The sequence below is a fragment of the Vulpes vulpes genome, chromosome 15, assembly GCF_048418805.1.
Source record: "Vulpes vulpes isolate BD-2025 chromosome 15, VulVul3, whole genome shotgun sequence".
Taxonomy (NCBI): Eukaryota; Metazoa; Chordata; class Mammalia; order Carnivora; family Canidae; genus Vulpes; species Vulpes vulpes.
The window spans coordinates 30,064,414-30,090,715 of record NC_132794.1 but is presented as its reverse complement, the minus strand read 5'-3'; the positions used below and the strand labels follow the sequence as shown (position 1 = coordinate 30,090,715).

At 35.2% G+C, this 26,302-nt stretch overlaps 1 protein-coding gene and 1 non-coding gene across 41 annotated transcripts in view; one reads left to right on the top strand and one right to left on the bottom strand.

Moving 5' to 3' along the window:
• Window positions 1-331: 331 nt before the first annotated feature.
• LOC112917741 (U6 spliceosomal RNA) lies at window positions 332-433 on the top strand. Its single transcript, XR_003234523.1, has one exon. It is a non-coding gene; the product is annotated as a U6 spliceosomal RNA (small nuclear RNA).
• Window positions 434-14,217: 13,784 nt separating this feature from the next.
• Window positions 14,218-26,302, bottom strand: part of ROBO2 (roundabout guidance receptor 2) — a 1,660,631-nt gene continuing 1,648,546 nt past the window's right edge. For 15 of the 40 annotated variants that reach the window (XM_072740956.1, XM_072740952.1, XM_072740962.1 and 12 more), the window contains 3 exons: window positions 22,216-22,488; window positions 19,854-20,054; window positions 14,218-18,100 (listed from right to left, as the gene is read on the bottom strand). In XM_072740956.1, the coding sequence (XP_072597057.1) occupies window positions 18,099-18,100; window positions 19,854-20,054; window positions 22,216-22,488 (476 nt within the window). In that variant the 3' untranslated portion in view covers window positions 14,218-18,098. The remainder of the gene's footprint in view (window positions 18,101-19,853; window positions 20,055-22,215; window positions 22,489-26,302) is intronic. The other 25 variants (XM_072740967.1, XM_072740973.1, XM_072740966.1 and 22 more) reach the window with 3 other exon arrangements.

Below are 26,302 nucleotides of genomic sequence, written 5' to 3'. Positions count from 1 at the left end.
CCTTTCTGGGTTAATCTTTGTCTTTCTCGTTGTTACCTTCTTTTGGTGTGTATCAAATCCTACATAAGGATTTCCATGCTCACATAATTGGCTCTAAACCTGAATAGCAAAAAGACCTGTCCGCTGTGAAATATGACCCCTGTTCTGCCCTTCTTATATTGTTTCCTGTCACTTTCCACTGGTAATATGGGAGCACAATACCTCCTCCAAACAGCCAATTCAGCCTATTCCTCCAATTGTTGGCTATGCTTAGATGCCTCTGGGGGTGGGGGGGGGGCGGGGAGACTGGATCCACTTATGTGACTGCTCCTAAAGAAGGGACTCTGAATACTTGCTTGGGCAGCATGTCTACTAAAATTGGAATGATACAGAGAAGGTTAGCATGGCCCTGTGGAAGGATGACACACAAATTCATGAAGTGTTCCATATTTTTTTTAAGATTTTATTTATTTATTCATGAGAGACACAAAGAGAGGCAGAGACACAGGCAGAGGGAGAAGCAGGCTCCATGCAGGGAGCCTGATGTGGGACTCGATTCCAGGACTCCAGGATCATGCCCTGGGCCGAAGGTAAGCCCTAAGCCACTGAGCCACTGGGGCTGCCAAAGTGTTCCATATTTGGAAAAAAAAAAAAAGAGAGAGAGAGAGAGAGAGAGAGAGAGAGAAGGGAGAAAAAAGAAAGGATATTAATAAATCCTACTTGGTACCCGAAGTTCCTGAAGCTAATATGCCCCTGACAGCCTTAGATTTTCTACAGCAGTGTCAAACAGATTTCACACCTTACATGCCACGGATCCACTCATCTTGGGACCCCGTTTCTCAGCTATTAAGCTACCCTTATAAGCACTCATTTGCCTTATGGCCACAAGACCACAGGGAATAGCAGTTAGATTCTCTAGTGCCCCCGGCCTATTCTCCTTCAGTGCCTTTGGATGCAAGGAATATCACAGTTCTGCCTTAGGTGAATTCTTTCATTGCCTGTCCCACAGGCCTCCACCCAACTGGGTCTTCCCTTGACATTCTAACTAATCTCTTTACCAAATGGTTGTTCAGTCATACCCTTAGTGTTCTTTTTGGAATAAGCTTTCTCATTTTCTGCAAAATAAACAGGCTGAGAATTTTCCAAATTTTCAAGTTCTGATTGCTTTTTGTTCAACAATCCCTTCTTTATTTCACCTCTCTTCTTTTGCATTTTACTGTAAGCAGTCAGGATGAACCAAACCATTTCTTCAATACTTTGCTTGGAAATCTGCTCAGCTAAATATCCAATTTCATTGCTGCTAAGTTCTACTTTCCACAAAGCACTTGGACATGCACACAGTTCCACCAAATTCTTTGTCATTTCCTAACAATGATTGCCTTTCTTCCTGTTTCTGTTAACCTACATCTTCCCATCTAAGATCTTACTGGAATGGTCTTGACATCCATATTTTGTCCAATATTCTATTCATGATTATTTATATATTCTCTAAGAAGATGGAAACTTTCTCCCAAGCTCTCCTCTGCTTTTTTGAGCCCCCATCAAAATTACCTTTAGCATCCATATTTTTATCAATAGTCCCTTCTCCCCAACCTTGAGTTTTTCTAGCATGTACCTCAAAACTCTTCCAGCCTTTACCATTACCCCTTTCCAAAGGCATTTTCTTATTTGTAGGTATTTGTTACAGTAGCATTCCACTTCTCAGTCAACTTGAGCTGACTGACTCAGCCTATATACTGAGTATATTAGTCAACTTGGGCTATTATAACAAATACCAGAGATGGGGTGGCTTAAATGAAAGAAATTTATTTCTAACAATTCTGGAGGCTGAAGTCTCAGATTAAGGTCCAGCAAGATTGGTTTCTGGAGAGAGATCCCTCCTTGGCTTGCAGATAGCCTCCTTCATGCTCTTTCCTCACAGGACCTTTCCTCTGTGGCATGCATGCCTCTTTTCTACTTTTCTACTCTTCTTTTAAGACTACCAACTCTACTGGGTTAGGGCTCTATCCTTGCCACCTCATTTAACTTCAATTACCTCTTGGAGGCTCTATATCTAAATACAGTCACATTGGAAGTCAGTGCTTCAACATGTGATTGGGGAGGAAGGGGACACAGTTCAGTTCCTAGCAGGACTATATATAGCATACAACTTTTTCTAAAATACAACTTGATGAAAAGGAAACAAATATTTCTGTGGTTCAATATATGGACACAAATGGACATGAATAGATAGCATGATTTCCTTTTACTATAATAAATTATCCCAGGTGGTAACCAATTATTCTAGCTAGTTAGGGTATTTTAATTAGGTACCATTATTAGCCACAATGAGGTGTAAACCTATAGTTCAACTGGTAGCTATAATAATTCTTCTCCTAAGTATAAAAGAAGTATGATGCAAATTTCTTTACAGAAATGAGAAAAATATAAACTAGGTAATGTAATTGAGATTTACTTTGAAATTATGGGTAATTACTTAGAGTTTAGAGATAATTAAACCTAAAAACATGTGCCCTCTTACCTCTAGGATTATCCTTCTAGACTGATTATACACTTTTGTTCTTCCAAAAAGAAGGCAGCTGAGTTGCTTACATTATTCTCTGACTCATATATATTGTAATTCTCTCGCAGACTAATGACAAGAGTTTTGTGATTGAGTTTGCAGAAAAAATGAATTTAAACATGTCAAGTGCAAGGATTAATATATCTACTGGAACAGAATCCATGTTGTATTTTTCTCCACATATAATATGTAGCAATAGTTTTCTTCAACAAGTGTGCCTACATTTATAATGTGCCTCCAGATGTATTTCAGTGAGGAACAAAACTGCTTCACATATCCACATGGACTCTACATTGGACTCTACATTGTTCTCTAACTAAATCTCAAGCCATATTCATTCTTGTGCTCTCTGATACTGGCATTATCAAATTGGGCCCAAATGGGAACAGTATGGCATTTCTTAAAACAAAACAATTCACTGAGGGCTCAAGGAAGGAACTATTTACAAATATGTGAGTAATATAGATTGAAACCAAAAAGTGCTACCACCCTTAGGACCAAAGGGATTGTAGGATAGAAGTGGTTATGGAAACTGAGAAGAAAGATCCCTTTGGAGAAGACTTGAATGCCATTAGTGGAAGGGAATTACCTAAAGTATTATCTGAGACAACCCTATGGAGAGGGCCAGGGAAATAAATATCCTGCCATCTTTATTCTCCCCTCAGCTTTATTAACAAAGCAAAATAAAACAAACAACAGCATAAGTTTAGAGCTCTCCAGTGCCTGAAAGTCAAGGGAATCCTCTTTTATAGCCTATACAGGTCAGCTTCCTGGAACAGAAAATTGGAAGGTAAAGAGTATTTTGGAGGGACAATAGCAATACCTAGCAAATGGGGCACCATTATGTTGTGTTTGTGATTATCTCTCCTCATTAAGGGTGTTAGCATATGTTAGCATACCATTCCTTCTCTGTAAGCAAGCCTTCTCTTCTATTTACTTTGCTAATTCCTACTTATTCTCTGGATATCAGTTTAGAAAGTCATTTCTTTACTTAAACCTTCTTCAGCTCTTTATTAGCAAGGACATGTCAGGTGCTGTTGTGATAATAATCACACTAAAATGCCAATGGTTTAATACAATATAGGTTTATATCTTACCAACAAAGCCAATTTCATGGGCCTGCAGTGTAGGCAGTGACACAGGGCCCCATACTCAAGAAGGGCCAGTGTTTGGTTTAACTGCTGTAATCATCTTGCTATTTTTAATAAGTTTTTTTTATTGTGGTAAAATATATATAACATGAATTTTGCCCTTTTTAAATGTACAATTCAATGGTATTTATTTAGTACAGTCACATTTGCATTGCGCAAATTGTGTAGCCAATCCTGTTCACTAATGGCACATTTCCATCATGAGAATCTGTTCCGACTCCTCAGAGTCATCCAGGCCTATGGGATCTCCAGAATCTTATAACTTCAGCCTCAGAAACATATGCTTCTTCCATTGCATTAGCAGGAGAAGAATCCTCCAAGAGTCAGCACACCTGCCTTAGGAGGACATGTAGTTGGAAAAGGAAAAGGAAGAGTTTGTTTGTTTTTTAAAAATATTTTATTTATTTATTTGAGAGAGAGAGAGAGAAAAAAAAAAAAAACAGTCGAGGGGGAAGGGACAGAGGGAGAGGGAGAAGGTGGCTCTTTGCTGAATGAGAGTCCAATGCAATATGGGGCTGGATCCCAGGACCCTGAGATCATGACCTGAGCTGGAGGCAGACACTTAACTGACTGAGCCACTCAGGCACCCCAACAAGAAGAGTATTTTAATAATCTTTCAGATATCAATGAATAATCTTTTTTTGATAATATATAACTTGATAAGTGGAATTTTCTAAAATCAAGTTGCAATGTAAAATTTGAAACCATATCAGTGAACTTTTAAAACTCGGTTACATTTGAGGCACTTGGGTGGCTCAGTGGTTGAGCATCTGCCTTTGGCTCAGGTCATGATCCTTGTATCCTGGGATCAAGTCCCACATCAGGCTTCCCACAGGGAGCCTGCTTCTCTCTCTGCCTATGTCTCTACTTCTCTCTGTGTGTCTCTCATGAAAAGATAAACAAACAAAAAAAATCTTAAAAAAACAAACCTCTGTTACATTTAAATCCATTAATCTGTCATGCAGTTTGAATAGATACTTTGTCTATGTAAGATTTTAAGTAACATGCTTTGGCCATTTGGAAAATATTGACTCCTTGAGTTATGCAGATCTTCCAGCTATTGGCTCATTTTGTTACATAATATCAAACATCATTTTCAGTAGTACTAGAAAAGCCTTCAGTGTTAGGAAGTTATTAAGTTTACGGTGGTCTATGCGAATTTTCAAAAATTATAATTTTTGCCTGAAAACTCAAATGTCATCATTAATAATACTCATATTTTCTTGAAGTGTTAGACTCACTTCTTTAATTTTTGAAAAAAAAAGTCTGTTGAGTGTTCAAATAGTCAGTACTTATTTTAAATAAACATGTTCCATTTTAAAAGCACATGTTTTATCTTGGGATTCCCATTCATATGTTGGTGTGAAGCAGAAGTGCTTTATGGGCACTTCCCATCCACTTCATCACACATAATATTAAAAAGACATGTACTCAGGGGTTGAGATTTAAGAAACCAATACTTCTTACTGTTCCATTGAATACTCTTTCTTTTTTTTTTAAAGGGAACTGTGTGATGGCAAATATCATGGACTCAATTCTGTCCCCACCCATCCCCTACCACCCAAAATGCAAAGTGTTGAATTCCCAACCAGCACTATCTCCAAATGTGACTGTATTTGGAGACAAGGTCTTTAAAAAGGTAATTAAGTTAAAATGAGGACATTATGGTGGGCCTTAATCCAATATGACTTCTGTTCTTATAAAAGAAGGGTATTAGGATACAGAGGGAGGACCATGTAAAGACACAAAGAGTCAGCTTTCCATAAGCCATGGAGAAAGGACTCAGAAGATATTAACTCTGCCAATATTTTGACCTTGGACTTCCAGTCCTGAGAACTAGGAGGGAATGAATTTGTTTTTAAGTGATCTAGTCTGGGATACTTTGCTATGGTAGTCCTAACAACTAATACAGTGGGTACAGTGAGGATTACAATGACTCCTATGGTTTGGTGCTACTAACTTGATTTGCATTACAGGAATAACAGTTGGACCCAGCTCTACTTAGGCACCATCATTGTAAAGATAGATTTGGTGAAAAAGACAAGTAATATTTTAGTATTGTAATAAAAATAGTGTTGACCTCACAATCTCTCTGAAAATTTCTCAAGGACCCCCAGGGCACTTGAAAGATACTTTGAGAACTACTAAGTTATACACATTAAACACTTTACTACTATTATTATTCCCATCTGTTCCGTCTGGGAGCTCACTAACTCTATCTTTTCTAAAATGTCTGATGATTTATATACATCTGGAAAGATCATAAGATACCTATTTCTGCAGGAATTTTTCAAGAATCTGTATAAAACATGATTGCTTGAAAATAATTAACATCACAGATAAGTCTCCTATATGACAATATCTCTAAATGAAAAAAAATGTTTTGAACACAGCTTTAAAATTCTGTGCCATTTTCACCCCTTTATTTAATGAAAAAGAGTGGGTAGGATTGGGGCAAAATTATTCCACAACTAATTACATTTATTTTGTTGCCAACTCACTCATTGAGACTATTCTGAAACTATTTATACATTGAGAGCTTGTTATTTTTTTTATTTTGTATTTGTGTATTTTTAAAGCATTTTCTTTGGGGCATATTCTGTTTCTTGCATCCCAAAGCATTATCTTTACATGGATTATTCTAATGCTTTTAATAAAAATTGTATTTTTCTTATAATTTACTCCTTTTTTTAAAAAAGATTTTATTTATTTATTTGACAGAGAAATGGAGCCAGAGAGCACAAGCAGGGGTGGGGGACAAGAAGTGCTGCAGAGAAGGAGAGCAAAGCAGACTCCTAGCTGAGCAGGGAGCCTGATGGGTTCGATCCCAGGATCCTGGGACCATGACCTGAGCTGAAGGCAAACACTTAACCAACTAAGTCACCCAGGCACTCCTTACCCCTTGTTTATAATATGAACCTTAACAATATGGATAGACAATTAGGAAAAAAATACATAATCTTATTATCGTAAACAAGAAAACCAGAATTGAAATGTTAAGAAGCCTGTTGCCTAGATTTCCCTGATAATTGCCACTGAGCAGTCATTGTACCAAGGAAACCACCCATTCATCAACACCTATATGGAGAAGCATAGTTTCACTCATTCAATTGCTAGGTGTCTTGTTTCCTAAGAGTAGTAGATGGAGTGATGTCTGCTGGGCTCAACTAATGTAGTGCATATTCCATAGCATAGCTGAGTCACTTTAGAGAGCAGTTCTTTTCTGGAAGCACGTGCATGAATCATTTTTAGCTCTAGGACAATTTCTTCCATATAATGCAACACTCAGCCATTTGCTAAATGCTTAAGATGATGCAAGGATCGTCTCACAGGAAAATATTGACTCTATTTGCTCCCTAAGTATATGTTGCTTAAGTGGATTGACCTCTCTAGGTAAAAAATATCTGTCTACTGCCTACAGTTTAACACCACCAATAAAATTGCCTTGAATAAGGTAATACTTACTGTGACTTCAATCCTCAGCTTTTAGAAAGGGTTTATATTAAAAAATGATCTCTTTGAAAAAGAATCCTTTGACTTTTGCAAAGCTGCAGCTGAAGATAGTGCTACTGGCCTACTTACCATGTATACAAAAAATCTCCTGCAAAATGTTTGCTTGCTTGAAATTTTAGCAGAAGAAATCTGTTTGTCTCTTCAGAGGAATTTCATGCTATTTACTTTGACATAAAGAGGTAAAATGATGCGATATGATGTTTTGCTTCTGTTAGGCGGGTTTAAAGTCCAAACTTACTGTTCAAGAACCCTGTTAGCTTCTAAACACATTTCTGTTGCCTTCTATTCTGTTTCCACTACTAATTAGCTTATTTTGCAAAATGTTTAGACTTTAAGCTCTTAGAATATTTAGTCAAATGGAATGAATGCTTTTACAAGAAAAGTCACAATGCCATTCAACTTAATGTGGTAAAAATAATTCAGTGGGTGCCAGGATATTCAAATCAATTCAATATTTAGGCAGCCCTTCAATTCAGTGTTGTGTCAGAAACTGGCAGTTGCAAAAGGAGTATAAGACATGGTGTTTTAGTGTCGTACATTTTTAAATATTTCACAATTGTTATTTAGAAACCCTCTCTCAAGTCTCAAATGGTTGGGAAAATAAATATACATGTCTTCATGGGGAAAAAAATCATCTCTAAAAGCACTAAATTCAAACATGGAAAAATTGAAATCCCTGATGACAAGCTATAACTAGGGAAAGATATCAAAGTGTGGAGCAGGTATAGTTTATGCCTGGGGAGCTAATCTAGCAAACTCAAGTTCAAGAGTACGTTGAATACTGCCCCTAAGTCTTACAGCAAGTTTATTTTGTCAGCATGTAGTTTTGCATGATGTTTCTACGTGTATGTTTATGAATGTGTGTGGGTATTACAAAATTAAAGTTCTTATGTGTTTTAAAACTATGGAGTTATTTTAGAAGAGACATTTGCAGGGAATGGATGATTAATTATATTTTACCATTTCATAATTATCCATACTTAGTCTTATGCTCTAATTATTTTTCATGTTTCTAAGGTTTTTCTGTAGTTGGTCTTTAAGAAGAGATAATCAACAACTCATTAGGATCCTGGGAGAAGCCAGAATGGGAGGGAGGAAAGAGAGGAAAACCATGATTTGCTTTCAAATCCATTTTTCCCTACTAACTTTTATTGCACATTATTATCCTTGTTTTCATTCATGCATTCTTTGCAGGGTATAGTTTTATTTTTTTGTGCTTCTTTTGTGGTTGTCCTCAGGCAGATTATTGTTGCAAGATTTATCAGCATTGTGTATTGTTCTTAATTTTCCCTAATGAAGTTCCTGTTTGAGCCCTGGGGTCTGGTTTGGCTCTGCTGCATTCAATTGCACATACGTGGAAAGTCGTTCTGCCCCACTTGGGGTTGTATTGTATTAATCATAATTGGTCTCATTCTGCTTGTGTCTGGTATTTCCTGCTATTGTTTCCATGAAACTATACACTTTCTAAGTGGGAATATTTCACACTCTATTGTAATTATGATATTTATTTAGCTTGTAGATTTCGGCTTATATATAGCACTCTTTATTGGGAAACTTACCACATGCCCGGCTAGTTTGGATACATAAAATTTGGAGATAGAATTGAATTTTCCCATTTACAAAAGCATAAGTCTCCTATGAGGGTGAGATGGGTACCTCCCCAGAGTGAAGAAGGAAGCTTGTCAAGTTGGCATAGAAGACTATTTGTGTTCCTTCAGGTCTTCACTAAGCCTAGGCATTCTTACTCTACCCCTTTTCATTCCAGTAACTTTGTTCTATTGTTATTTTCCAAACATTCTGTACCATTGACTATTGCACTTGCTATTTATTATTCTATATTTACTATGCTATAGCATCTCAAGTCCCCATGCTTTTGCATAGGGAAAGCAAGCCCTCACATTTATCTTCTTTGTCTGGGAGGAATAGAGACTGAGGCGTTCTTCATTCTGGAATGCCTATCTTAACTCTTAGAGTCTGAATTAGGCACCCACCTTCCATACGTCACAGTAACATGCTGCATGCATTTAGCATATCTTAGATTCCACTAAATTGGAAATGTTGGCTCAGTTCGCTGGTTCTTTGATCAGATTGCAGTTTCCTGTGGACTAGAGACTGTATCATGTGTACTTCCCCTCCTCCAGGCTGTCTTCTACCAATCCTTTCCTTGACTCAACACTTTGTATCACTGAAATCTGTCCACACCAAACCTCTGTGCTCCCTCCTACCTGTCAACTCCTGAAATTGATTTCTGAAACACTCACAATCATACGTGATTTGCTTCACTTTCTACTTGTTTTTTTTTTCTTTAAAGATTTTATTTGTTTGACAGAGAGAGAGAGAACAAGAGCACACAGTAGGCTGAAGCAGAGGGAGAAGCAGGCTTCCAGCTGAGCAAGAAGCCCAATGCGGGACTCAATCCCACTACTTCATGATCATGACCCTAGCTGAAGGCAGACACTGAACTGACTGAGCCACCCAGGTGCCCCCACTCTCTATTTCTAATACAGTTCACTCTATGCTTTATATTGCCTCCAAATAGTTCATAATGAGATTGTATGATTTATTGTTGCCAGGCCTTGCTATACTGTGCCAAGCAAAATCCTTTGTATACAATATTTATTTATTAATTTAAAAATATTTGGTTATTTGAAGAACAAAATATCCATTCATTCATATATACATATGAACATATTATATGTATGTGATGTACATAATACATATTTGTATATGTGTACAGGAGTATATGTATACATATAAATATATATAAAATGAGCATGCATACACATATATGCAAATATAAGTGCATATATAAACATAAATGTACATTATATGAATACATACATATAAGTACATATATAATATGTCTAGAGAAATAGAAATTATTGGAAGCATTATTCTGTCTGGAATGTCTGTATTGACCCTGATAATCATTCTTAGTGTCTCTTTTCCATAGTCTATGAATCTATTCATCATACCTTAGATTCTATTGATTTGAAATTATTTATATATGTATATGTATATATAGGTATGTGTGCATGTGCATATGTGTATATGTATATGTGTCTACATGCATGGATATGTGAATTTCCTACAGATAGTAGGAATCTTTTTAGCTATATATTTTAAGCATTATGATTCTTTTTATTTGGCTTGTTATTAGAACAGATTCAAAATATCTTTCCACTTCAGATTCATTGATGAAAACAGTTCTTATAATCATTATATATTTTAACCTTTTAAATAATAACTATTCAAATGATTTTAGTAAGAATTATATGGTATTAAATATTTAGCACACATAGCTCTTTAAATTTATCATCATATGTATATGGGTGTTTGTCTTATACATTTTAGGTATAGTGTAGAATACCTTAAATGCCAGGAAAACATTCAGAAAAAAATAATATCATCAACATTAATGAAAACAAGGCTTAATCCTTAATAGATAATTACTTGCACAAGAAATGCTTGCACATTTATTGAAATTTTTTAATCCTTCTTCTTAAGCTGAATGCTACTCTCCATTTATGTCTTTTTTGAAAGGCTGCTTCCATTTGTCTATTCCATCCTTTTTATTAGAATAATCATTACCATAGGCAATTATTCTCAAATCACCTATGTTGGGACATTTTAATCTATTGATTGCATTCATCTACCATCTCAAAATTAATTAAGTGAATTTAAATTCTAACTCCCCCATTCCACATTAATTTCTCTTATATTCTTTTATATTCAATGCCAGTGAAAGTTCATATAATGGTAATCCTCAATTTCTCTTTTGTATTTTTATATTTATCTCTTCTATGTACACTGATTTTCATCATTACTAATTCACTGCATTTTGCCTTCCACCAAGACTTAGTTCTATATTCTCTTACCAAGAAATCATTAAGTCTTCTCTCCCTAAATTTTGTGTGAGCTACAATTTTTTTGTTAATTTTCTTATTTTTTATTATTTTTTAGCAAACTTTCATTTGAAGTGGAACTTCACAGTAATCATAAAGTGGTCTCAAAAGTGAATAAATCATACTTTTGTGAGAGTTGGGAGTTGGGCAGGGGGAGACAATGAGTGTATTTACCTGCTTTAGTTTTAGTATAATGATTTGGAGACTTAATGGTATACAAAAGGATTGTGGAAAAGCTGAAGAACATAATGCAATCGTTCCTATTGCTTAAGTGGTGAGCACTGATCTCAATTAAGTACTTAAAGTCTGTCATAAGTGGGAAAGATACACGCAATTTGTCACTGAACATCTTTTCTTTGTTATTTCCACAGAATACCTGAGATTCGCACAGTTCTTTCTCATGAGTTGATAGTGACTTTAAAAAACTACAGCAAGAAAAAGGCAAAACCACAGCAAGGGTCTTTTGGGGTCACAAATATAGAGCCTAGGGACAGAATGATGTTTCTCAAAGTGGGTGTCACAAAGTACTAGTTCCATAAGATGCCTCAGGACAAAGGGTTTTATGTCATACTAAATTTGAGCAAATTTTGGGCGCCTGGGTGGCTCAGTGGTTGAGCATCTGCCTTTGGCTCAAGGCATGATCCTGGGGTTCTGGGATTAAGTCCTGCTTTGGGTTCCCAGAGGGGAGCCTGCTGCTTTTCCCTCTGCCTATGTCTCTGCCTCTCTTTGTGTCTTTCATGAATAAATAAAATAAACATTTTTTAAAAAAAATTTGAGCAAATTTGAAATCTCTTTACATGTTCACCAAATTGTTTTCTTTTTTATTTCCAAAATACCCATTAAAACTCCAGACTATTTTGAGAAAGACTAGAATATGGACAATATGATATGGTGAGGGAGTATGAATGAAACTAATGCAGATTTTATTGCTTGCAAATGTATTTGGAAGCCTTGCTCATTACCTCTTTCCGCTTAGCTCAAAAACATTCATCAAAAAGATACTTTCCCCAAAAAAAAAAAAAAAATAAAAAAAAAATAAAAAAAAAAAGATACTTTCCCAAAGATCAGGGCCATACTAAAAGAAGATACTCATCTATTTATGAAAGCAAAAGGTATTTCTCTTTTAACTTCTGTATAATGCTTAGCACAGTATTTCAGTACTTGCTTGAAAAACGAATAAATAAATAAATAAATAACCAAAACAAAAAACAAACCATTTGTCAGAAACAAATTATTCAGAAATGTTGTCTAAAGAAACACTGTGTAAAAATTGTCCAAAAAAGTTGTCTACTACATAGAAGCTGCATACATCAAAGCATTTAATAGGCAAATGGTGCTACGTTGTAATGTTCTGAGGGCAGTTACAGTGACCTGAAAATTCCTTATCATGGACATTGACCTGCACCCAAGGTCACTGTCTTTGAATCACAAACACAAGTGCCTTCCCCTGTCTAACTGCCAAGATGACTGAATATATGTCTTGTAGCTTGACTGTGCCAGGGCTGGAAGATACAAAGGCAGATCACATATAGCCTTATAATTGTCCTGTCTCTGTCTCTAGGGTTCTTGACAGCTTTGCAACCATCTCATATACCAAATTCCTTCTCTGGACCTGAAGCAAATTCTCTCTGAGGTTGAAAACTAAAACTAAGACTCCACTAAATTCATCGAGATGAAAGAGCCCTTGAGAACTGTTTGAGACAGCATGCTATATTCCCGTCCTAGTAAGTTTTTCTACCTGGCTTTTCTTGTAAATTCTTGCAACTGGCTTTGCTAGTTACTGAAGTTTTATTTCACATCTCTGTTATGAAGTGAAATTTAGCATGAACTTGGCCAATCTTCTCTTTGGAAATTATAAAATGCACTTTCACATGAGGGCATTAAATGTTATATCTTGTTAAAATGCTTTCCTGCAACACTGATAGATCTTTTATAGAGCTAATATGTAATAATCAAGAGAGCATAGTGTATTATTTTATAAATCTTTCCAATAATTTTGCACTTTTTCATTTGTAGGTGCTTGGTTAATGAACCCAAATTCAATAAAACAATGATTGTTTTATAATTCCTCTACTATTTACCATATTGGTAACTGATATGTTTGTCTTTAATCACACATATTATGCCATTCTATTACATTAATACATTATTTGTAATTCTTCTAAGAGCATTTTATTTTCCTATTAATATAAATAAAATGAAACTCTTAAGTTTATCGACTTACATTGTGCTTTAAAAATCTTTTTTAATATATTCTTTCAGAGCTCAGTAGTTTTATTTCATTTTTACTATTACTATATTATCTTAAAGAATACATGAACTTCTTTTATTTTTAGCAATAATTTGATCTGTAATTGTACTTAGTGAAAAAGAATGAAATATTCATGAGGTACAATAAAATAGGGAATTCCTCTTTTCTATCCTGTCCTTAATATCACTTTTCAACATCCATCATCCTAGAAAGTTATCATTAGTTATCCTAAGGCAATTAAGAAATATATACTTTCGGGCAGCCCCGGTGGCCTGGCAGTGTAGGACCGCCTTCAGCACCGGTTGTGAACTTGGATGTCGGGGATCGAGTCCCACGTCGGGCTCCCTGCATGGAGCCTGTTTCTCTCTCTGCCTGTGTCTCTGCCTCTCTCTCTCTCTCTCTTTCTCTCTCCCTCTCTCCCTCTGTGTGTGTGTGTGTCTCATGAATAAATAAATAAAATCTTAAAAAAAAGAAATACACACTTTCTTCCAATTCTCATACTTATTTATACTTCGAGAATAATTTTTAAAGTAGTTTTGTAGATGCGAAGTTTGTATTCTATCCATCTGAAGGTCTTTATGTTGTGGGAAAGATCAGATATGAAAAGTAAGACTTATAGAGTGGAATCTATAATTTCAAATGCTTTTTATATTCTTCATCAGTGTCATTAGTATAGTGACTACTATAAGTCAATGCCAATTTCTATCTACCACTGCCCAATCCATTATTAATTGAGAAAATAAGATTATGCATTTGGTCACAAAATATTAATGTAGAGTTGCAAAAGTGACAGAATGGTCTGTTTTTGATTTTTCCCCAGGCAAGTCTGTTTTACATAAATGGCTTTTTTACAAATTTGAAATGTGAATATATTTTATTTTTTCCCAGTGAGTACACAATACACAATTCTTTGACAATACTATTAACCAATTTTATGCCAATTTCTCTTCTGATCTAACAACATCAAATGAAACACATTAAGATTTTGGACGCTGTTTGGTGACTTAAACAGACTAGTTAAAAAAAGTCCATCTATAAAACAAAGTATAAAAAGTCTACCCACGGCCACAAAATCCCTTATCTTGCAACACCTTAAAGTCACAATAAATGCTTTTGAAAATCATGAGATAAGAAAAATTAGTAAATTGAATTTCAATGAAAAAAAGGTATGGGATTTCAATTGAAGTACACATTATAGAGAAGCAAAGTAAAAGTAACTTCATCTCTAAGATAATGTGGAAAGACATTGCTTTACACCAGTTCTCATCATGTAACTTTATAAATACAATGTACAGAAGCAGATGTACAAATTAGTGAATGTCATGGTTCTGCATATCTTTAATACTGACACACAATCACTTTCCAGTGGCAAAGATAAACCGCAGTTTAGAGCTCACTGATATTATTATAATTATGTTATTGATGGACAATTTACATAAATTTGTTGAATAGAAATTTGGAGGTATTCTATCCAAGATCATATAAACTTTCCACTTGAATCCCATTGAAGATAGGTTTAAATACCCAGAGCAATAAACTATGACATAGAACACCGTTTTATCTGTTTTGTTACTTAGAGCAAGTCTACTTGCAATGTTTTCACTTCCCTTTGATATGACACCTTAAATGTTGGTCTTGATTTTCCTACATGCTCCCTTGAACTGGGTTCAACTCCTGTGAAGGAATCAGTTGTTTTCAAGCCCTTGTACTACCCCACTTTAAATATGACATGGAAGGGATCTGGGAACGGGTGGGGCTGCTCTGCCTACACACACTGAGGCATACCTGTGTTGGGGCACTGATTGGCTTTTCCCCAGTGGAGACTTTGCATGTTGAGAATGGAGCTGTGTTGTCTGGGGCTTGACTGCACAGTAGCATTGCCTGTGAGTGCAAGATAAGTTTACATTCTCTCCCATCCAGATTGCCTTCTGACAAGTTACACAGATCTTATTTAGACCTGCAGAAGAGTGAGCTCTGTGAATTTCTAATCACTTCCATTTTACAAAAGGAAAAAAAAATACAGTAGGTCTTATACACGTTTGTATTCTTCTAATGACATTCTGATGTACTGATTAGAAGCTTTTCACAAAAAAAGTTGACAAAAGCTTTTGATTTTTTGATAAGATTCCTGAATTCATTTGGATAGCTACAGCATTGTATCTTGCTCTGTATCTGTGTGAGAATGATACATTGGGTGCAAGATTTTACTAACTAATTTATATAAAACTCGATTTAATAGGGAATGTGGAATGCTCTTTTAGCACATTTCAAGTAACTATAAGCATTGCCAAAATCTAACCAAAACAGTTAAGTTTTATACACTGAAAATGATCTGGAAGGTATGATGCTATTGTCCTGTATTATTCCAGAAGTCACTTTCATACACATACTCTACATTGAAGTCTTGGTTTATTAGTCACACTAGGGATCAAGATCTATGTGTAATAAATGTAATGAATTAAAACTTTAATCTAAAGTGGGTTACAGACAAGCACAAAGAGGGAACACAAATGAATAAAACTTTGTTTGCTTTTAAATAGAAAGAGGCAAAATAGAGAACTACATAAATAAAAATTAAATTCCTCACATCTTGCAGTTATGAAGAGTACGTATTTGTTCTTCATAGGAACTTTTTATCTTCCCTCCAAAATCTCACCCAGAGAAATCAAACTGCATTAAAATTCAGGCACTGGTGGTAGAAAGTTGATAAAGCCTTTAATTAGTGTGTCTCCAACTATGTTTTCTCTTCTGCAAAGAAATGAACTATATGGCACCAAGAAGGTGTTGGGGCTCATAAAGACCATTAAACTCCTCCACTCTTGCCTGTGTTGAAGCAGTCCCAGGGAACAAAAAAGATAGAAAACATGAATTATATACTATCCCTTTGCTATAATAACATGATATTGAATTGGTGACTAAGTCAATCATGCATGGAGTATGAATTGTCATTGTCATTCAAGTGCGGCCCATATTTTATAACTGATTCTAATCATTACGTTGAATATTTTTCAAAGTACCAACTACTGAACACATCATAGGAAAAACATGAGAAAGTATAACTAGAATAGAATTTACAGTTGTGTAGGCAGCACATGGAAAAATGTCACAGGTGGAAATTTCAGGGAAGTTCTCTTCTACTTGATTGATTGTACATGTACGGTGGCTGACATACATTTCAAATTCATATTCATTTTGACCATTCATGACTGATTTTCAGGAATTTCTTGCTCTCAAAGTCGTGAAAACAAATGAGGCAGGACACTGTTATGAATGTCCACTTAATGAGGTTTGGTTTTATTTAAAAAGTATATAAACATGCATTTTTGTCCTTTTAAATTTTCTTTCCAAATTTACTCACTCAAAATGGGTCAAACATATTTTAGTTGGCAGCCAATTTCTGAGAATTTACCATAAAATGTTTATTCCAATAAATCTACTTACTGTGAACTGAACATACTCTGAGCACTGCTTTTTAAGCACTTACAATTTGGTTATACATTTGGTGGCATAAACTTCACTTCTTAATCAAATAAAACACAAAATTGTCTATAGACTGCATTAATTTTCAAAAGTCATAAATTTAACTGATGCAGCTCTATCCTCTAGTGGGTACTGTACATGTATTGGAAAGATGAAACAAGATGTTGCAATAGAGTTTTTGCATTTGGAAGCAGCCCGAGTATGTCCTAATAACAAATTGCCTCTTTAACTATTTGCTAGATATTCTACAGTTCATTTTGTTTGTTTCCTTGGGGAACTTCATATTATATTCTGACTTAATGAGTTGGAGAGATTAATTATGGTAATTCAGAAAATGCTTTTTTAAAAAAACTGTAATATAAACACAGCTCTTTGGAAACACCTTAATTTCCTTTTGCTTGTTATAATTCTCAGACGGGTCAATTACAATGACAGATAAAGTTGATTCTACATATAATCTTAATTTCCTTTTTTTTAAAGCAAGTTTAGTACATCTTTGCTACCTGTTTATTGCAATGCCTATTTAGCCTTAAGACTTAAATTTCTTTCTTTGACCCCTGCTTTTTGTCAACAGTAAAAGCCACCTTTCTGCTTTTCTTTTTATTGACTCAGTCCCTGATATTAAAGAAGACTTCGTCAACACTACTGTTCCTTGCATCTTCCTATTCCTACACCCCAACTGCAAACCATCCAACGTGATTGGTTCCAACCAGCATATCCAGCCTAGCTTACAGTACAGAGACTCCCTTCACATTCAGTCTTGTTCTTCATGTCACGAGGAGTAGAGATTTGTGCTTATCACCAAATAAAATTGCAGTGCAAAATTTAAACATAAAAGTTACACAATTAAAAGTTAATATATGGCACCACAGCCTATTAATTCACATATAGTACAACAGACCAATAAAAACAGACAATAGTATGAACAGAGCTAAAAAGAGTGAGCTTGCATAGCAATGCACAAAAGAAATTATATACAGAGGAAAATCCTTTTCTTCCTGGCGGGCGAGTTTTGTTTTCTTTCTTTTTTATATACTCCTGACAAGAAAGAGTTAAGGTGGGTGGTGTACTTAAGAGAAGAACACAAGTAAAATATCTGTGGGATATGTGTGGCTGTGTGTCTTTACATTGCATTTACAGTTCTTTTAATAGTACATAAATAAAGAAATTGTTCATTGCACTGTTTAATGTCATCACTTCCATGAGTTCAGACCTGGTGGTCCTTCAGAGCAGCTTTGCATGTCTCCTCTCAGTTACTCTACAAAGAGATTGAAAAAAATCAGAAATAAGTTTGCATTGAAATTAAGTAGTCTTTTATCCTGACCAGCATAACAAAAAGCAAAGCAAACAGATAATAAATGAAGATAACATCATCAGATAGATTTTGTGAGTGTGTAAAGTTAGAAAATGTAGTTATGGGAAGGGAAAGAAAGAAACATTGTAAAATTTGGATGTTTAAAATCCATGTAGGGCTGTCTCTGCACTTCCTATGAGTTTATAATTACTCTAAAATAAAAATCAAAGAAAAATCCAAATAGTCATGAATCAAATTAAATATTATAAACATATCTTAATAATAATCAGATTAGTAATAGACAACAAGAATGCTAAATCTAGTCAATAAATAAAGACTTTACAATTTGAAAGTACTTTTCCTTTTCCTTATTTCATGGCATCCCCTAGTCTGTGATGTAAGCGTAATAGTAATGCAATTTTTTAGATAAGGAATTAGATTGGGAAGGTAGTTTACTTGCCCTGGGTTGAGAAGACTGGAACCCAGGGCTGTTTCTTTCGCAGTGCTTTTAACTTGAATTCAAATAAGCAGCTGAAAATATAATTCTGACATTGGATAACAGAATTGGTAAATTTCATTAAAAAAATTAATACAAGGAATTCAATGCTTCTTACTATGACATACTATGACATGCTATCTTTATTACCTGGTATTTTATTTTTTATAGATTAAGTTATACTATCAAGGTTGCCCTCTTTATTCAAAAAGAGATTTATTTATTGAATATGTGACTACAATCAAAGTATTTCAAGTTAAGTAAAATGAAAGATTAACTTTATGAGGTTGACTGCCTAAATTAAAAATAAATAAATGAATGAAGAGCAACTAGGGATTGAGGAATTCCTGAGGTTCTTTAAAAGGCAAAGAAAATTACAGAGTATATTTAATTAACTTAAAAATATTAAGATTAATTGCCTAAATATAGACTATTTTCATATAGTGTAAATCAGACTTGAAATAGAAGAAATATTCATTTAATGGATGGCTGTAAATAGCAATGGTCTACATTATGACTGAACCTGCTCAAAATCATAATTGATTCTTTTATCATAGCAAAGCAAGGTTTCTGCTACTATCCTGAAATTTGTTTATTGTACCAATATTATTAATGAGGTTCAGTACATGCTATCCCAAAATATGACATCTGGGCACACTGAATATCTAAAGCTGAAAGTCGGAGAAACAATAGAAGCAGGAAGGTCACTCTGACCTCCTTCCTCCCCCCTCCTTTTCTTCTCTGAAATAGGTCATAAAAATCTCACATGAAAGTTATCCTCCTTCTACCAGAGGAAGGAAGACATTCTTATTGCCAGAGACAGGGAGTTATGGGGCCAAGAAATCTGTGCAAACAAACCTTGTTAAACTAACCCTTATCTTCCTAGTTACTTCTTTAACCATTGACTACTTCTACCCAAACCCTTCTGTCTCATAAAATCTTCACAAATTTATTATTTCTTTGCCTAAAAAGATATAAAAGCTTTCTGCTCTGGTCACTTCTTTGGGTCTTCATGCTCTTATGAAGTCCTCCATAGACATGTAAAAATTCAATAACATTTGTAGGCTTTTCTCCTGTTAATCTGTCTTTATCAGTTTAATTTTCAGACCCAACCAGGGACCCTAAGAGGGTCAAGAAAACTTTTTCCTCTCCTACATTATTAACCCAGTATTCATTCTGAATCACCAAAACCTTTTAAATGTCCTATCCTAAAGCACTTACATAATTCACCTGTAAACTGTCCTTGACTATTTGAGCCCATATATCCTATGTCAAGAAGGTCACTGGCATTGCGTTGGTGACTTCCCCTCAACGCCTCGGCTTTCCTAGGTCCAGTGGATCCTTTAGAAGATGCTGTTCCTGATGAGCTGTGACCTCCCGGAGATGGGAAACTGGGCTTGCTGTATGGCACCAATGTTTCCTCTGCAAAAGATATACAAAGTGCTAAGCTGAACAGCAACATGGAGGCAAAACAAACAACTTTAAATATTAAGTTCAAGATGGGCTACTTTACCATTTCACGCTTTAGTAAGATTAAAAATAAGAGGTTTCATAAGACTCGGATATTAAAAGAATTTCCATGTGCAGACATTTCCTATAATAGGAACTGAAACAAGATTAAATTAAAAGAAATTTTGGGATAGAAGTGCCTGGGTGGCTCAGTAGGTTAAAGGTCTGCCTTCAGCTCTGGTCATGATCCTGGGGTCCTGGAATCGAGCCCTGTGTGGGGCTCCCTGATCAGTGGGAAGTCTGCTTCTCCCTCTTCCTCTGCGCCTCCCCCTGTTCATGCTCTCTCTCAGATAAATAAATAAATGAATAAATAAATAAAATCTTAAATAAATAAATTTGAGGACAAAAATACAATGTTATGTATCATTTGTAAAACTTAAATTCATTAATAAAAGAGATCTGTATACAATGAACCAATTGTTTAACAAAAGCATTTCTGAGCATCATTGCTGGAGTTCAGTAAAGCTCCAATTAAATTTTTCAATTAAGATTGGAGAAACATGGTTTTTGTTTCACTTTAAATTATAGCAATGTTCTCTCAATCAATTTAGATTAAAAAAAAAACTACGTATTAGTTAAAATAAGCTTCTTAAATTTTTGTTGTTTCTGGGGATAGGAACACATTATTTTAGATTGTGCATTTCCTTAAAAGCAAAAGAGAAATACACAATTTCATAAATAAATAATAAATAATCAATGAAAATGCATATTTTTATGTATCAACTCTGCAAATAACACGGTGTGTATTATTAAATACCTAATATTTTGCAACTTTTTTTTTCTTTTCCTTCCTTCTTTCTTCTACTTTTTCTCTACTTCCTCAGTTTTTTTTCTTTCTTTCTGAGTATGGGCTATTATTACTGTGATGACTATTTCTCTCCTTAGATGGTCTTTATGAAATCTCAAGGATCACGTGATTTTTCTCTCACAGCCTGAATAATGTAAACTTCCTAAATGCTTCACTACATCTAGAAATTAGAAACTTGACATATTTTGGCTCTTCAGTATATTACATTTTCTAAAACCTTGAGCACCAAGTTGTGACACCATATAATTATTGAAAATGCATGGGTAGAGGACACAACTACAAAATATTGAGTCCAAATTAAAAAATCAATGTGTAGAGTATCCTTGGGTGGCTCAGCAGTTTAGCATCTGCCTTTGGCCCAGGGCGTGAACCTGGAGTCCCGGGATCGAGTCCCGCGTCGGGCTCCCTGCATGGAGCCTGCCTCTCCTTCCTCCTGTGTCTCTGCCTCTCTCTCTCTCTCTCTCTCTCTCTCTCTATGTCTATCATAAATAAATAAATCTTTTTAAAAAATCAATGTGTAAAGAAACTCAAATGTTGCTGTGTGAGTGTTAGTGTGCATGTTCTAATAATACTCAACAAAAATAAATCCTGATATGAGAAGAAATGTTCCAGAAAATGTATTTCTGAAATAGGCCCCAACAGCCACTACCCCTTCCAAAGAAAATCCAACCACAAATGATGAAATTTATTTTGTGACAGTGCTCAGGAAGCTTGGTTTATAAACAAGAATATTTCCCAATGAAGTGTTAACAATCAACTAAATTTAACCAGTTGGAGAAAGTGCAGGCCCAGTTTAACCTTTTCTATCCTGAGATATTTGTGTGCATTTACAAGCAATTTTATTATTTCAATGAATTCAACGATTTGACTGAAGTAAGTTCTTCTTTCAAAAGACTAGTTACATCAGTCAAAATGAAACTGGTTGAAAGTAGAGATTAAATTGACATTAAGATGAAATTTAGAGGTCTTAAAAGCATTTCACATAAACATTAAATGGCAAAAAATCAAACTGTCTCCTGAACAATACAAGTGAAGCGTGGTGAGCTCTTGAGCTCAATGACCCATATGTAAAGGTTAGGGGAAAATCCCCAAGGGAATCAGCCTTAAGATGTGTGTTGGTGAGCTCTGCTGAGAAATCCCAACTTTTCAGGGATTCAAGGCAAACTTTTTTTCCAGATGCTTTTAAACAACTGCCATTTCTAAAATACCTGGTAGGGGGAAAAAAAGGTAAAAGTCCACACTTTCTTGGGACTGTGTAGAACACACCTGGTCCAACACTTTGTTTGTGTAGGGCTTTCCGTATATCTTCTTGGCGTTCTGTGGAGTTTATCCATTCTTGGGTTTGTCGCTGCCACTCTAGGGACGTTCTAGCTGGACAATCCAATGAGCTCTTTGTGTCTTCTAAGTTGGATGCTTGTGGTGTCTCCAGAGAGCTTCCTTTTCTCTCTGTTGAGTTTTCCATGTTACCAGCATGCTGGCTCGGGCCTATTTGCTGCCTTAAACCCTGACCTGGAGGGGGATCTGGTGGTGGTGGAAGATCTAAAAATTGTGAATAATGTTTAGAATGGACTAAATTTAATGAAAAATACAGGTTTTAATTCAAGATGAAGAAAAAAAACCCTTGCCCTCCTAAAGGTCTCATTCATGCAAAAGAAATCTGGGGAAACAGGGGGCAAAGTTCAGTTATTTCTATCTAAAATGCATATTATTGATCTCTTTGCTATATTTTGATCACAGTGTCTTTGAAATAAAATCGACTGATTTCAACTATTATATGTGGAAAGTGTTTTCAGTTGCACATTGAGGCTAATGTTCAAGGTATAAAAGGCAATTTATATTTTCTCCATATTTTATCCATTTTCAACCCTACCTCCCCAAAGTAGAATTATCATGACACAAAATGACTAGATGTTCTAGCAGCTGTGTTAATAAAAAGGCCCTGGGAAGAGTAAAAGCAGTCCTGCCAATCTCCATAGGAAATGTTGCCCTCGGGAAATTAAGAACTATATGCCGTATCATATGCAACATATGACTGCCTTTACTCATGTATGTGGTACATTTAGCAACAGTCAAAGGGTTAAGCTAACATTTATTAAACACAATTAACATTCTGCCTGACAACCAATTCTGGCTCTTCGTTTCATGAGTTAGCTAATGAGTTACAACTAATACATTATAATCTTCCAATGTATTAATTTTAATAAGTAATAACCAATGTTCACAGTACAGATAGAATATGCTTCTTGTTGCTAGACTAGACAATGTATCACAAAAATCTGAGATGTAGTAGAATCGATAACCTTGCCAAAAAGCTCTTGAAATTAATATAAGATACGAGAAAAATCAAGAGTTTGGATGCTTAGCCAACTTATCATTTTCCTTTCATTAGCTGTTTACATCATGACACCATTATATTTTGATTGTGTTCAACTGTGATCTTAGTCTCTTCTTTCATCTTTAAGTATTATATGAGTTCTATTATATGATTTATACCATTATACCAGTCATAAAATTACTTTGTTGAGGATTTTGAAATCTCCTCAATATTCAAAATATTCTTTTGGATTATTATCTTCTAATTTTTCTGGCATAGTACTGTGACCTTCTCTGTTCACCTTTAGAATATCAATGATTATATTATTTGTTTATAAAATCAAATGTCATATGCAATACATATTAACATTATTAATAGGGTCTATTGGATATAATATTAGTCTATTGTCTCCCATGCTGTTGTTGTATGTGTGCCCTTATTTCTAATAATACTGTTGGTGAATTTTAAAAGGAAAAAGCATAAATTTCTTGTGAAAAAAAGATAGCTTCCTTAAGGAAGACTAGGTTGTTCTTTTTAAAGACTTTGTTAAGAAGCTTTCTACTCTCTTAATGAGAAAAATGATATCGTCCTTCATTGAATTGACAATAATACTCTCCTCTGCATCTGCTTTGGGAGTTCCCATGCTGAAGCAGCATTCCCAGTTCTTATGTATGTCCTCTTGTTAGATTATGAATTACTAATTATCGAAGGGAACAGCGTTTTCATCTGGGAGAATAAAGTTGCATTTGGAACATTTCTTCCAAAATGAAAAGCTAATCCAATATTATGATATCTGTTTGTAGCATAATCCACCAATGAGTTTAGTGTTTCCTTTATATTCAATATTGACTTCCTTCAGTATGTATTATTATAAGTGTAAAGTAATTATTTCATTTGAGTGTTTGGACTTAAGACTGTCAGTAGTGGGAAGGGGGAGAATTATTATATTTGCTTTGAAAATAACATATCTGGTCATTGGTTTTTATTCTCCATCAAAGCAGCTTCATTTTTAAATGGCCAAAATGGCATCTGCTAATGCTAGCTAAAATTCTGATTACTATTCAATTTAACCTGATATTATATGGCTATATAATTAAGTAATATACTTGGAGTTTGTGTAGTCTAAGAAGAAAGGACATGGCATGCACAATGAAATAAACAAACTGGAAAAAAGATGGGATTAAGAATGACTGTGGAAAAAAATAAAAGTATGTAATCAAATATGCTTACTTAAATTTATTATTCATTTCCATGTTGATTCATTTCAACTAAATTGATTCACTAAAGAGTCTCTTATTGGCCTACTGAGGATTTGCTATTGCCATGCACACAACAGTCCAATGAAATATGTGCCATTATTATCCTCTTTTTCAGGTTAAAAAAAAAATGAAGGCAAAAACTCAAATACCTCTGGCTGGGATCTCTCCTTCCATGAACTACAGACTTATGGGACTAAATCCATACTGAGGAGTTCACATTAGATGTTTGCATACATGAATATCAAAACTGAGTCCTGGACCTTCCCCTACAAAATATGCTTCTTCTGTAGCGTTCATCATCTCAGTTAGTAGCGATTGCATTCTACAAGTTGATGAAAACTTTGGAGTAATCTTTGACTTCCTCGCTTCATAGCCTGTATTAATTTCATTAACAAATCCTGTGGGCTCTGCCAAGCTATAGCCAGAATTCAATCTTTCTCATTGTTTCCATGGATTCAACCTTGACAGGAACCTCTAACATCTATTCCCTATATTATTTCTACAACTTCTTATGAGGTTTCCGTGCTTCCACACAGAAGCACAGTTAGTCTATCTTGACATAACAGCTAGAGTGGCTTTTTTTAAAGAGACAAGCATAAGTAAGATCATGATACTCCTCTGCCTTAAATACACCCACGTGTGTGCACACACACACACCCCTTCAGTGGTTTCCTATTCAAAATAAGAGCCAATGTCCTCATAGAAGCTTAAGGCCCTACAATCGCTGGCTCTCACTTATTTGTCTAACTTCATATTCCGTTTTGTTGCTCTCTCTACTTCAGTCACACTGCTTCTTTTATTTTTTTAGTAAATAAGCTTCAGGCTTCCATTTGGTGTTCTCATGTCCTGGAATGACCTTTCCTCAGTATCAGCATTGCTCTTTCCCTTTTAATCTTCTAGTCTTCTCTACTCTCATCTTCTTGGTCAAGCCTTCCCTGAGACAGACTCTCCTCATAAAAGACCTCCCCCCATTTTTGTATTTCTCAAATTCCTTCCTATTTTTTTTTTCTCCATGACACTTAGCACCATCTTACTTTTATTTTCATTTATATATTTATGTTGGTTTTATCTTCCCTTAATAGTATGTAAGCTCCAGGAGGGAGCAAAAAAGGGAGCAAAAAAGGGAATTTGACCCATTTGGTTTCCATTGCCTGTCATTTGGTACATGCTTATTAAATATTTGAATGAATAGATTAATGAATAAAGAACTTTGCTTAATGGTCCAAGCTATTTTGTGGCAGAGCTAGTTTGTGGCCAAGCTAGTTTGTGGCCGAGGAGTCTCTTCTCTAACTAGGACATTAGGAATGAGGGGAGAGTAGACCAGAAGAAGATGATCTAGGGAAAAAAGGTTGATGGATAGAAAATTACTTTCTCTGCCTTCATTCTGCAGCATTTGTCAATTAGTCTTAAAAAGTATTCTTTATCTTATGCAAATAGAACAGAAGAGTTGCATTGAGTAATGCCTGCTTAGGAGAGTCTTTATTCCTCCATGTGTGTGTGTTGGTTTTTGCATCACCTTTGAGACAGAAACTGGGGTTTTACACCATTCCCAATTCCTCTTACTAGACACAAGAAAATATTACCTTCCCACTCCAGTCATTAGTCTACTGTCATATGTCAGTGCTCTTGTCAATGAAACGAGAAGTGATATGAGCCACTTGCAGGCCTGACCAGAGAACCTTCCAAGTGATCACCCCGATTTTGTCTTCCCTTTCACTCAGAAGCCATAAATGTCTCACTTTAAAAATAACAGTATCCCAATATTGAAAAAGCATACATC